Source organism: Alternaria arbusti (assembly GCF_024043155.1).
Source record: "Alternaria arbusti strain BMP 1465 chromosome Unknown scaffold_2, whole genome shotgun sequence".
Lineage (NCBI taxonomy): Eukaryota > Fungi > Ascomycota > Dothideomycetes > Pleosporales > Pleosporaceae > Alternaria > Alternaria arbusti.
This window is the reverse complement of record NW_026249942.1, coordinates 275,108-289,082: the sequence shown is the minus strand read 5'-3', so window position 1 is coordinate 289,082 and position 13,975 is coordinate 275,108. Positions and strand designations below refer to the sequence as shown.

General features: G+C 54.1%; 3 protein-coding genes across 3 annotated transcripts; 1 reads left to right on the top strand and 2 right to left on the bottom strand.

Moving 5' to 3' along the window:
- Positions 1-1,969: 1,969 nt before the first annotated feature.
- J4E86_001623 (uncharacterized protein) lies at positions 1,970-6,396 on the bottom strand (the record flags this gene model as incomplete). The annotated part of the gene is made up of 5 exons (XM_051442189.1): positions 1,970-3,200; positions 3,258-4,758; positions 5,074-5,844; positions 5,900-6,045; positions 6,116-6,396. The coding sequence occupies 5 exons, from the start codon at positions 6,394-6,396 to the stop codon at positions 1,970-1,972; spliced, it is 3,930 nt and encodes a 1,309-aa protein (XP_051305777.1).
- A 1,133-nt stretch (positions 6,397-7,529) lies between these two features.
- On the top strand, positions 7,530-10,779 carry J4E86_001622 (uncharacterized protein; the record flags this gene model as incomplete). Its single annotated transcript, XM_051442188.1, has 3 exons — positions 7,530-8,292; positions 9,965-10,185; positions 10,252-10,779. The coding sequence occupies 3 exons, from the start codon at positions 7,530-7,532 to the stop codon at positions 10,777-10,779; spliced, it is 1,512 nt and encodes a 503-aa protein (XP_051305776.1).
- Positions 10,780-12,081: 1,302 nt separating this feature from the next.
- On the bottom strand, positions 12,082-13,893 carry J4E86_001621 (uncharacterized protein; the record flags this gene model as incomplete). The annotated part of the gene is made up of 1 exon (XM_051442187.1): positions 12,082-13,893. One exon carries the CDS (start codon positions 13,891-13,893, stop codon positions 12,082-12,084), a length of 1,812 nt encoding a protein of 603 aa, XP_051305775.1.
- Positions 13,894-13,975: the final 82 nt, after the last annotated feature.

Genomic DNA, 13,975 nt, shown 5'->3' with positions numbered 1-13,975 from the left:
TTGAAGGAGGAAGAATGGCGAGATGACTTTCACATGCATACCAGATGTATGACTGCCATGCAAATATCGAGGCTGAAGAGATGGAAAGGATCAAAGTCGGCATTGGCATCGGAGACGCGGGATGTGGAGGCACCGACTTCGTGCCGATTTTCCACCTCCCAGCGTCACGTGCCATTACACTACTTTTCTTCAGAAGTTTCAAGAATATCGTAAAGGTAAGGACATGATGCTCATCCAATTGATGGCGCAACCAATCTATGCTAACAGTCTTTGCATCGCAATGTCGGGCTCGTTCGGTCCATGAGAAATGAGATGCGGCCGGCAAGCATCGGCTCTCAATCGTTTCCATCATTGTTGTCGATGCAATACCAGCATAGACCCAGGACGCGCCCGCCCACTAGGATAACAGCCCACTTGACCCTTCACCACTGCTGCATATATTCAGATACGCTGTTCCACCCCGCGGCGGCCCGACGACTTTGCGGAAACCCCACTAAAATGCTACATATCGCGAGCCGAACAATCTTTCAGGTACATCGCGTTTCCATGCGCTCGCGCAAGAATGCACGGGTTGTCAACAATTCCCCAAGAATCTTCTGTGCATATCCACCATTTTAGTGACCTCAGCCCGAACGTGTTCAACTCCTGGCGTCGAAGAACATCTATCGAGGAGACGGAGTACCTGCTGGCCTTCCTTTATAGCGCGCGTCTGCCACCCCCTAGCATCCCGGATAGTTCCATATATGGAACTTCTTCGTTCTTGTCCTGGAGTTCTGCCTCTTGGAGCTCTGAGGTCTTCCATCCATTTGAACCAACAAACGCACGTTTTGAGTAGTCGATGCAGAGCTGTAGTTATCTTCGTAGCATCATCAACTGGTAGTTCCGCAGCCAGCCACGTTTTACTTCACATATAGAAATCGGAAATTTCGACCACGATCTCCAGGGTTCGTTTGGTTAGACTGGGAAGCTCCTCAGGCGCAACGTCGGCGAGTTCGCCTTTCACCGCAAGGTCGTCTTGGTATGATCTCAGCATACTCTCGAGGCTGCTCAGAACTACCCTAACCGTTGGGTGGACCCGCGTTAGGATATCCGATGGGTACGTCCGCATGCTGGACTTGACGTGTCGCAGGGCAAAACATGCATACGAGATTCGGATGATATCTACACGTGAGATAGTGTAAGACGCGCCATTGAAGAAAGCCAAGATACTGAACGATCTAGGTATCTGCAGAGCGGCATAAACACATTCCAAACATTCCTGTTCCGTGGATGTTGGGTTCGGGTAACAGTGTTGTAGTTCATAGGTAAGACGATTGTTCTGGATGACAAATCTAAGGTGTAGAACTCTACATGATCAGTTTAAGTGGGCGAAATTGGGTCCATGGGCTGCCTTACCGAAGGCGCAAGTAGTAATAGTAATACGAAAAGGAAGTTGAACGAGTGAACCACCGAAGCTGCGGCCCGTACAAAGACATGGAGACTTCGTCGTTTGCTGGGCTGTCTAAGCAATACTTTTACATCGCAGTCGTTCCGAAGTCTGCGCAAGGCACTTGACTGCAGCTCTGTAGCGCCACATCGCTCATGGAAACTGCGATGAGCGTTCAATCCAGTGGCGATGCTCATAGTAGGGAGGCTGATAATTTTAGGCGCACGTCTCGAGATGGAGAAACGGACAATCGTGGAGAGGCATGGTTGCGAAGAAACCCCAGCGCGAAGACTAACTGATGCCGGCGACCTGGCAGTGCTAATGGGCGGCGCTTGGGCATCGTCAAGACGGATGTTTTGAAGTGTTGTTGAGGGACGCGGTTGAGCAGCACAGTCGTGTTCACGTGAATTCACGGGCGTGTGCATAGACCAGCATGCCGAATGCGGCTAGTGCGTCAGATGTGACATCTTTGGGTATGCCAAACAGATATGATATTACAGTTTAAAACAGCTAAACAATACTGGCGTGCGCTGAAGTGTTGGTTCAGAGACCAAGACCCCTACAAGGCCCATCCTTCCACTTATACTCATCCTCCCAACACACATACGGAATCTTCCTAAAGAGAAGGTCTTGTGTGCAATAAACCAGCCTCGCATCCACGGACAGTTCGAGGTACATGGGATAGTTGCGGTCGTACTTCTTACTGTAGTACGAGACGTAGTTGTATTTGAAACCCATGGTGCTGCCGTCGCCGCAGTCGAACGAGTCGACACCGCCGCAGTCGTCGTCCCATAGTAGTGGGCAATGCCGCGTGGCTTTGCATTTCAGGACACCGTCTTCCGTGACCGTGGCTTCAAGGTCGATACCGGAAGTGATGCCCATATGAGCCTTAATTCGCGCTTCGAGGCAAGGGACCTTCTCTGCCTTGGCGCACATGCCCGACGCGCAGAAGCGGAGGTAGTCGCATCCACCATTGCTGCTGCCGCCACAGCCGACGGCGTTTTGTCGAGCGGAAATGAGGCTCAACTCGTTCGTCGCGGCGCTGCTCTGGTTGTGAGGGGTGTTCGGGACAGACTCCACCAGTTCGTTATCAGCCGACTCGTCGTGGCCATGGCCAGGATAGGCTGGTTCGGCCGACTGATGAGCATGATGACGATCATGGTCTTCTTCGAGCTTGAGACTGGGATCAGATGTCGGAACCGATGGTGCTGCTGTGACGGTCGCATCGCCGATGACGTTAGGGTTAGGGGAGGGAGCCGGAGTCGCGTCGGCCCGGGCAGCGACGGCGCCTATCAAGCCGCATCTGGTGAAGATAGTGGTGCTCAGACAGATGGAGTACTCGCCCGAACACGAAGGGGTGCCCGATGCAGCGTATGTATAGTAGCAGGGCCTGGTCGGGACGCACAGATCCTGTGTCAGGCAAGCCTGCAGGCCGCCAGCGGCATTGCACCTGGTCGTGTGCAGATACGAGCTGCACTCGCTGCCGCTATAAGGCGGTTCGACTGTCGCGAGGGTGGGCGCGCCTGGGAGATGGTATGCTGTGGAGGTAATGGTGGGTCGTGGAGTGATGCCTTCGCTGGATTGGGCAGAGGTACGCGTGCCCTGTCCTCCGTTGCCGTTGCCCCCGCGGGTTGGTTTAGTGCCGCTTGGTGGGTTGAAGGTCCACCCGTAAGTCGTCCGAGTCCTTCCATTGTAGACGGTTGTTCCCTGTGTGAGGCTGTATCCGACTGGGACCTGTTCATGTGTATCCTGCAGGTCGTAGTCATAGGTAGGTCTGTAACTTTGTGAGCATGCTGTGCAAAGTTGAGTGGGAACCAAGCGCGAAACTTACATTGGGCAGCTTCCGCCTATGGTGGTCGTTGCTATGCCTGTTGCTGAGCATTCGCTGACAAGCGAGGTAGAGTAAGTCGTGCACTCCGTTGTCCGCTGAGCGTCACAAGAGACCCAGCGGTCGGTCACGGTTCTCGTGGTGCACTCGTCATCCTCGTCGTCTTCTTCATCCGGATCGTTGGGATCACCACCGCCGCCGCCGCCACCTCCTCCACCACCACTGCCGGGTGGACAGACCGGGCCAACGCAGTTGCGATTGGGAGTGTTGCAGATGGGGCCAATGCAGCCGCAGATGCCAATGCAAGGACGCCCGCGAACTCCACCACCACCACCACCACCACCACCACCACCGCCGCCGCCACTGTTGTCATCGTCTCCACCGCCGCAATTGTGCTTGCAAAGGCTTCCGCACTTTTGCCCAGGCTTGCAGGTCGGCTTTGGCGGGCCCCTCACGGCAGTGATAGATGGTGGCTGGCCCGCAGGAGGGGGAGGAGGCGGAGGGAAAGGGTTGTCGTCGGTCGAGTCAATGGTAGGCCAAGGCCCGGGCGAGTATGTCCAGGTGACGGGAGGCTGTCCTGTCCTGGTCCTGGTGAGCGTAACTGGCGGGAAGTCGACGCTCGACGTGAGGCCGACGGTAGTGCGAGTCTTGGCGTCCTCGTTGTCGCCGTCGATCCATATCACGTTCCATACTTCGATCAGGGTCGTGGTGACGGGTTGCAGCGAGATGACGGTGCTGGTCGTCACGACGGTCGTGTCCCACGTGTCGAGATACGAGACGGTGGTGGCGGGGCGGGAGATGGTCGTCGGCTTGGCGAGGGACCACGGCGGCATGATTAGCGTGCACGGCGGGAAGCACTGCGCGACCGGGTCCGGGCTCTCGTAGACCTCAGGCGCAATGTAGATGGGCCCCGAGCCCTTGCCACTGGCCGGCTCATCGAGACAGGCGCCGCTCTGGCAGCCCGCACCGCAGTGACTCTCGCTATCACCGCAGTATCCAGAAGACGAGCAACAGCTCCCCTGGGGCCACAGACCGCAGAAGGCCCCGTGCGCCGACGCGCCGCAGGTTCCGTCCGTCGTCTCCTGCCCCTCCACACACTTCCCACTCACGCAGCCAGAGCCGCAGTGCGTCTCGCTGCTTCCGCAATATCCAAACGACGAACAGCAGTCGCCGAACGTGCTGCCCTCACACCTGAAGCCGCCGCCAGCGGGACCGCATCGTCCGTCAGTGGATACGGGCGCGCTGTCGCCGTCGCCAGTGCCCGAGTTGAAGTCGACGGACCACGCCATGGTGCCGCCGAAGCAGAGGTTGTTGGCGAACTTGCGCTTCATCTCGTGTGTCTCTTCGTCGTCGTAGCCGATCCACTGGTCGTCCCAGATGAGCTCTTTCATCATCGACTCGCTGTTGAGGCGCGGCGTCAGGTTCTTCTCCTTGATGAGCTTCTTGATCTCCAGGAGCGACATGACGCCGTCCTGGTGGGTGCACTCGGCCGCCTTGCTGGGACCTGCAAACGGGCATCCGAGCGTGTTGCAGCTGGCGTCTACAATGAATCGTCAGTTGACATGCGCTGGCAATCGTTGGGGAGGGCAGCTCCCTACCAGACAGCGTGTATCCTCTTCCGTACCACGCAAGGCCAAAGTTGATCTTGGCCGGATCCAGGTTTGCATACCAGAGGGGCAAGGTGTTCTGGGTCACAACCAGTTAGTATAATTCCGCAGCCATTTGTCTCTGGCCAGAGATCACAAAGTCGGTCGTGACTGAATACTCACTGCAAGGCATTAGCAAACGACTCAAATGACAGGGCTTCATCATGGCTCACCATTATAGATTTCTCGCACATCTGCCTGGCCACGCACCAGAGATCCCAAAGTTTGCACGTCAGAGTCCCAGGACCCATGCAAATCGTATGCCATGAAGCCGAAAAAGTCGACATAGGGCTGCATGGCCTCTGCGTCAAAGTACCGAAGATACCAATAGTCGGGCGCAAGAGTCAAACTGATACCGTACTTGGTTCCGTAGGCCGCTCTCATCTCCTTGACGAGCTTAACGAAGTTTTCAGTGTCTCCCTTGGAGCCTCCCCGCTTAGGTTCCACAGGGTACTCCCAGTCTAGGTCGATTCCCGTGAAGCCGTACTTAGCCATGAACTCAGCCGACGATTGGATGAAGGCGGCCCTGTTCTGAGCGGTGGAACACACGTCACTCCAAGTCGTGTGCGTGTCGCCCGCGTCGCTAAATGTGTAGCCGCCGACGGCGATCCAGGTATTCGTCTCGAGAGCCGTGAACTCCCTCATCAGCGGAATGTCGGCGTCATCCCAGGGCCGGATCTTAAAGGTCTTGGGGTCGATGGATGCAAAGGAGAAGAAGAGATGGGTGTAATCCGCGGCCTTGATATCCTTGGGAAAGATGCGGTTGCAGAGACGGTCTCTGCTGTTGGACGCCAGGTAATACCCAACGGTCCGGCCCTTTGTCGTTCCAGAGCCCTCGCCGCATGTCTTTGGTCGGATGATCTCGCACGAGCCGAACCCTTCCTGGCACGGTGTGAACTTGTTTGGCCCGATGCAATGAACTTTGGATGTTCCACACCATCCACCTAGAACAATGTTCAGTAAGAGACTACAGGATCAATGAACATTGCCATCACTCACCCCAACTACAACAAAGGTTCATGCCGCACTTTGTGTTTCCTCCGTCGGAGAATTCGCCGCACATGGCCACGGCATCACAGTTGCTGCTGCAGCCGACGCCACAGAAATCCTCACCGTAACCACATACTCCCGCAGGGCCGCAGCAACTAGTACAGTCAAAAAGAATCCTCTCCTAAGCGTTCCTTGCTTTCTAAGGATTAAAGCATGATAACTCACCTTCCGTCGGGACAGGGACCCTTTTTGCACAAGAGACCTCCGTTCCCATCCTCTTCGCGTTGTCTCTTGTCAAAGAGGTTGGGCAGGAGATCTGACTCTTCGGATGAAACGTGGCTGACATTCTGGGGCATTGTGAACAAGGCCATGAGGTTGAGATAGGGAATGGGCGGCGCATGCTCTGGGGACTGGTGGGTGATGTCCGGAGCTTTAGCCGCCAGAGCGCCCTGCAGGGCAAAGAAGGCGAGCCCAAGAAGACGCGCTGATGTCTTGACGCGTGCCATTTTCGACGCTGAAAAAGTTGCCTTGAGGAAAAGAGGAGAGGCTTCGTGGCAGGTTCGTCATCTACATATGAAGATGTTAGTTTTATGTACACCTGAGCATGTGGTACTACTGCTGTTCCGCTTATGCCAGGTCTCTAGTATTCACTCCACGGGTCTGACGGCTCTTGCCCATCCTCCAGTCTCCAAGTCTAGTGTCTTTCCCTACTCTTCCTCCCCGTAGCGTGCATTCACTTGAGGGCCTACTGACCCACTTCAACCCTGTGCGGCGCGGTCCAGGATGAGATCAAAATTTTCGTGCCATATTGTGGTTCCACTCGAATAACCCAAACAGACAGCTGGTTCAAGGCCCTGCGTTGCTCATTGGCGCTGGCATTCAATTCTGAAAAGCTCAAGCTTGGGCTTTGTCTTTGCCACCGGCCAACATTCCTGATGGGACCACAGTGGATAGAGAAGGAACATGTGGGTTTTTGCGGGACTGATCCTTCGCTTGTTACGCCTCCCGTAATACCCGTGCCGCCAAGACATGAATGAATGTTAGGTGGGAACGATGTCACCATAATGTACGTAGTTTGATCCTGTCAGGGCGATCGCCGCGGCTTGCAAGGTTGTGGTCTGGGAGGAAATGGCATTGGTTGTAGGCGCAAGCAATTGCCGAGAAACCGCCAAGAAATTGCCAAGAAACAGAAAAGGCTTAGATCTGCTTCGAACGTGAAGGACTAGGGAAACGAAGGATCAAGCTCAATCATCCCGCGAGCGTTGTGACGTGTGCTCGGTTACGTTCATTAACCTTCGCGCGCGACAAACAACCCAGTGGGCCGATATTGTCCAATGAGAGGAAACGTGCCCAGGTGAGGTCGAATGACCTTCTACTCTTGCGCTCTAGCCGACTTCGGCCCACTGGGTTGTTCGCCGCGCAGGAAGGGAGGTTGCATAATTTATGTTGAGCCCGCAGCTCCTTCCTCTCTCCAGACACCCACCTCGAAAGAAACATACCGAAAATTCTACAAGCGACGATGAAAGCGAACACTCAACAAGACCCATTTGGTCAACTTCCCGAGGAGCTCAGGATCAAGATAATGAAACTTTCTCCGGACCCTTTTTCACTACGGAGCTTGGCCCATGCGTCACCCGCTATGGGCAGAGTGCTCGACAGATATGCGCTCGAAATTGTGGAGGAGGTACTCGAGGTCACCGTTCCCTTGCAGACCCGTCGCCTCATGGGCGCGGTGCTCAAAGCTCGGTTTTCAGACTTCCCAGCATCCTTATCCGAGGCCCAAACCGTTGCTGAGACTGACTCGACTATGGCCACCGATAAAATGCGTTCGTCTGGACTGGACCGAGCCGCCACGGCAGTACGGTCCTTGCTCGCCAGCGCCGCGAATGTGCATGCTTGGTCCCATGCCTGCCTCGAGCACTTGATACGGAAATCTATGGAGCTAAGGCCCTCTACACTCATCGAAAATGGGTCCGGCTATACACGCCGGGAGGAATTCGAGAACGCTAAGAGTCGAAAGGACTATATTCCAGAGGATACCGGCCCGCCTTCGTGGGTGGAGGAGCAGCGGATGATCAGATCATTTTGGCAACTGCAGTATTTCATGGAATTGCAGGGCGCCGGTCACAAGGGCCACCTGGACACCAATTGGCCGAGACAGGAAGTTGATGCGTTGTCGCAGAGCAGCGCGGATGACTTTTACGACGTGTTTGACTACGAGAGGGAGCAGATTCTGACCGCATGCGATTTTCTCGGCGCAGTCACCTCTGGAACCATTACTTCGGTGAAAGCTGTTCACCACAACGCTTACACTTTGCCAACAATACGTTGGGTTGAAGGGGTAGTCTCGAGGTGTTTCTGTGCCGAGCCGCTCTTCTTCGAGCTCGGCAAGGACAAGTTGTGTCAGGGTGCAGAAAATTTCAACAGTAATACATGGGCGTACCGCTTTTGGTGCGCCATGTCATCAAAGGATGGATGGTTTGACGGAGCTTTTCTCAGGCTTCCCCACCCCTTCCACATCTGGCGTAAGTATGGGTTTGCCATATGGGATGACAAGCGCATGGTAGATCTGGGCATGCGGCATCCGACGAGAGCGCCATTTCTTGCTAACTCTATTCCTTACTCTTTTCGATGGTGGAGCATCTTGACGGAGGAAGACATGCGTTAGCGGTTAAGTCATCAAAGCCATCGCAATCATACCGTATACCAAAGCACAATCTTGATAACCAGCCCAAACCAGTACTAGACAGCAGTCTGAGTCAAAGGCGCACTCTGTTCATTCTGTGACGACTTGTGTGCAATGCATATTCGCGCCGTTTCCCCCGCTGGCATCAAGCTCCCGTGTGGTCGGCAAGAGATTAAGATAGGCAATAGATCGAGATGATTAACCGAGAGAGAAAAAGGGAGGGACGGCCCGACGTAGGGGTAGCCAATAGGATAACTAAGCTATCATGCTTTGGCAGTTCTGCCGCAGTTTGCTGCCTTTGCAGGGTTGATTCTGTTAGCCAAGGCGCTACTTTAGGCCTTCTTACTCGCGAGCTTATGAGGTACCTGCATCGTCGAAACTCCACAGAAGGATCCAACCCATCATCGGCATGGTGACCCCGAACAAACAGGAATGCTGGCCTACACAATAGTGCAATCCTTTTCCTAGACTTGGATTTGTATGAGGTTACATCGCTCATTCTGCCATCCCCGTCTGGCGCCTAGATGTGCCACACCTGCATCGTGGACTCTTCGCGAAAGGTAGCGAAGGAATGGCAACAGTAGAGCCTAACCAGATTCTAGAAACCTTGGAAATTGTGCCGGAGCCCCCGACCAGGACAGAGAGAAAAAATGGATTCCTTGCCACGCAACAAAGACCGAGGAACTGACATGGCGCAGAAAGCGTTCTGTACCCATGTAAACGCTTGACGCATACGCTTTTGGGAAGATGGATCATGTTCTACCGGGCCAAGTAGCTCATATGCTGGCCTCGACAACCGCGTATGTCTAGGTGGTATATATTCCTAGAACGAGGCTTCTGCCCATGCCTGCGTTTCTCTTCACTCGCTGTTCAATTCGTTTCTTCAGCTGTTCGCCATGATTTATGTTGGCATTTTCAATGGCGCCAGGCCAACCGGGGCTAGAAGACGTCTTCCTCGATACCGTCTCTTCGCTCTTGTTGTGGGTATCTGCCTTGCTGTAATCACTGGCTCCCACTTCTCCCATGGCTCGCATGATCAACAGCCGACCGACGTGCAAAAACGAGGCTTTTTCGACGTCCCACGTGGAATTAACGACTCGCTTGTTTCACTGCCACACGAGCTTGTTTCTCGTGCAGCCGACGCAGCCCTATGGGACGGGAAGGTTTTGAGTGGAAGGGGGTGAGTCAAAGTACTTCTCATTGTCCTGTACGAGCGAAAACGAGCTGTTGATTCAACTTGCTTTGGGTCTGTACAGGCTAGTCTAAGCCATGCAGCTATTTGCTAGAACCAAAGGCATGCATTGTACTTAGTTTCTTTGCTAACATCCATGTAGTAAGCGGTTTGAAACGAGAGCTTTCTCCATCCCATCTGCTGATGACGAGAACAGGTATCTGGTGCAAGATGAACCGTGATGACGTGGAACCCGGGACCGTGACGCGGGAGAAACTCGTGTCGATTGGATGGGACGATGAAGAGGACGAAGTCCTAGCGAAAAAGTGGCGCGTGCCATTAGCGAGGGCCGATGGTCTGTTGAATACTGCTAATGAGGTCCCTCGGGTGTGGTATCATGAGGAGCACTGGACGGGCGATGATGGTAGGGCCAGATCGGTACGTGGTCACAGTCGTGCTAGAGCAATCATTGACTTTACTAACATACATGTCTTGGCTTTATAGCCCACCTTGGCCATGATGGGCAACATGGTTAACGGAGATGATGGTTACATAATCGCCGGTGACAATTATGGGCCCGCGGCAACTACGAAAGGCATGAAACCTGAAGTGCCGGAATGGATGTGGCCCACTACGAAATGGACCGACATCATGGCAGTGATGTGGGACCAGCACGCGGCCGGAAAAGACCTCAAGCGCGTATACCGATCCGGGATCGCCACATCTCAAACGAAAGACCTCATGGCATCGGCCATGTTGAAGGTCAACAGGCTGCCGAGCGGTGACTTGGATGACTTGGCACAGTGGCCTGGCGTTGATTTCGTGCCGGGAGACGACCCCTTGAATGAGCCATTGACGCCTCAAGCGGAGGCCTTTTTCGGCTTGCTTGGAAGCTCCCATGCCGCTGGTCCTGCGTTCTTGGGCGTTTACTACCGGGCCATCTTTGGCAAGAAAAGAATTAACAGGATCAAAATTTGGCGATCTCCGACCAAGCCGGCACCGAACATGCTGCTCTACATGGAAGACCTTTGATGGAGAGAGCATTTCAATCGAGTTCGAGTTGTATTAGATTAGCTCTACAATCTTGTCTATTTCATAGAGTCTTTTCGATATCATCAAGCGTACTACTAGATCTTCTCTACTTTAATCAGCTCTTGCTATAAGTACAATGAAGTTTTGCTTTCTACTTTTTTCTGTTTCTACTTTCTGCTACAGCGACAAACATATAAGCTAACAAAACATGCCAGCCCTCACTTCTTCACCCGGTAGATTAAAAGACAAGTTCAACAACCAAGCCAAAGCACAGCCAGACCCTAGTCTGAGTCAAAGCCGCATTCCCTCTATCGTGCAATCTTGTCTACGCCTTCGAGACGAAGCAACGTGACGACCGATGTGGGCTCACAACCCAACCACCAACACCAATTGGAGCGCAACTTCACAAACCCCAACTCTTTTCTACGCCCCCAAGACGAAGCAACACAACTACTTGAACAGCCTCAAATCAACCACCAAGCACTACCCAACACCGACGCTAGCAGTACGACCACTCCAAACAGCAGCAATCGCAAACCCACCAGCAACACCAACACTATCACGAACGCCAACCAACACCAAAACCCCCCATCCCCTATCCTCTATCCCCCATCCTCTATCCTCTATCCCCTATCCTCTATCCCCTATCCTCTATCCCCTATCCTCTATCCCCTATCCTCCATCCCCAATCCCCAATCTCCCATGCCACCCAAAATCGCATTCCCATATCCCCATCCCCTTCCCATACCCACCGATCCCTTCCCCCGAGATTACCCCCAACCCCTCCCAAATCATCCCAGGCAGTGCACTCAAATTAACCAATCTACCCGTGCCAAGACCCAAGTCCACCGAAGTAGGTCTAAATAGCCTGAAGTAGGTAACCCGATATACGCCCCAAAGAACCGGAGATGACGGGCCTGACGGAACAGGAAGATCCTTGTAGATGACAGATTTGTAGATTTGTGGTTCCGGAAATTAGTGGATCGTGGTGGCAGTAGGGTAAGCAAGGTGATCCTGGGTACTTTGGGTTTGGGTATCTTGAGAAAGAGAGAGAGAGAGAGAGGGATGATGCTGGGGTAGGAGATAAGGTACGGGACAGTGGAGTATGATAATGATTGATGATACACTAGCCACCCATCCCCGTCTATCCTGCCGCAACTCCAGCGGTGTATACGGAGACGGATTCCAAATACTCTTACACGTGCTGTACACATTATGTGAACCGCTGAATTTACAGAAGAGATGATGATACAGAACGCGTCTTCCATCACCAACACACCTATTCCTACAAACAACCCCCCCTCAACCCAACCTCCTCCCATCAAAAAACCCCATCCTCCCCCCCTCATCCAACCCCCCCTCCAATCTCCTCGGCACAAGCCTCCTCAGCACCGCCAACGCAGCCTCCAACTCCCTCTCATCCGGATGCCACAAGTCGCGAATCTCTTCCCACGCCTTGAGTATACGCTCAGGGGGAGCGCATCTCCCAAACGCACGGAGCGCCGCAATAACAGCGAGACTAGACAGCCATGTACGCTCCATATTATCGCTGTTCAGCGCTTTGAGATACTGGGTCCAGATTTTCTCGAGGCGGGAGAGTGTCCAGGAGGAGTATCTGACGCCGCCGAAGGAGTTGAAGCCGTGGAATATAACGATGAAGATAGTGCCGTCGAGGGAAACAGAATTATATTTCATTTCCTGCAAAAGCTCGTTGACGCGGTCGATGTTGCCGGCTACAGCTGCATGATGCCGTATCAATATCCCATAAGTACGTGAATCGGGGCCGATGGGCGCAAGGTCTTGGAGTTGTTTTAGCTCTTCGTCTCCGCCTTCTTTCTTTAGGCGCCGAGCTTCGTCGCGGAATTTCATGCCTAGCACGCGGCGGTCGCGCCAGGTGCGGTTGAAGAAGACGTGGCCGCGGGCTGTGGCGCTGCGTTGCGCGTGCAGGCGCTTCATCCGCTCGAAGACGTGTTCGGCGGCTGAGGGCTCGCCGGCGCGCACTAGGGAGGCTATGACGGCGTTCATGACGACGGTGTCAACGATGTCGCCGGCGGAGACGAGGTCGAGATATGCTTTGCGGACGGCATCTCCGTTTTGTAGTACGCCGTAGTAGTAGAGGAGTGCTACACGGTAGTGTCGGTGCATGGGCAGCTTTCGGGCTTGCATCTCTTTCATGAAGGTCTCGGCGAGTGTGTATTTGCCCGCTTTGACAGCAATGTTGAAGAGCACGTTGAACGTGACATATCCACCTTTCAGACCAGCCCGATGCTCCATGTCTTGCCAGATGCGAAGGGTGTTTTGTAGGTCATCATCGGACACAGTTCCCATGGCGCGTCCAGTGAGATGTATGGCGGATGTCCACTCTGAACGTACTATGTGTATATGCGCCGTCTTCATATCGTCTAGGATCGAGAGGAACCGTTGCGCTGCGATGGGTGTGGGGCGTTCGACGATGGCGAGATGGTGCAGTAGCGCTCGAATAGTCATGGTAGTAAGGTACACGACTCCTGGCGACTGAAGCTTCTTATAAGTATCAAACACCTCATCGTGTGGCGACTCATCGTCCTTCAGCAGATCCTCTAACTTCTTGATATGCAACGCATCTGCTGGCTCGCGTAGAGGCCAGGGCTCATGGTCGTCACCAACATTCCACACCAGCTTTCCCTCGTCAGGAACGTCTGCCTCAGGCCGGGTATCAATCTCCATGCCATAGTAATCCACCAAGGCTTGCAGCTCCTTCTCGGCGAAGTTTTTGACTTTCTTGAGCGGCCCTTTGCGCTCGGGGAAAATATCCAACTTCTTCTCCGACTTTGACCACGTGCTCTTCCTCCGTGATGTTTGGTGTTTCGGTGTCGGCGATGCTACCTCGCGCGGGGTATGTATATGTTTCGCATGCTTTGGGCACGACCCGGCCCGCACCAATGCCTGGATGAAGAAAGTGTCCATGCGAGCAGACGGCCTATCGGGTAACGGAGCATTGTCTACCGCCTTCTTGCTGAACCTCCTCTTTGATGTATTCTTCTCGGAACTCGGGTACAGGAAGGTGAGGACGGGGCGAGTATGGGCGGTATTGGAGACTGCAGAGGTCCGGTCGAGGGTGCGGAAGAGGGACATGAGAGGTCGAGCATTGTGTCAGAGGGAGCCAGTTCAGACGGGGTCCATTTGGGGGATGTCGGGTGCAATTGGTTACGGGGAG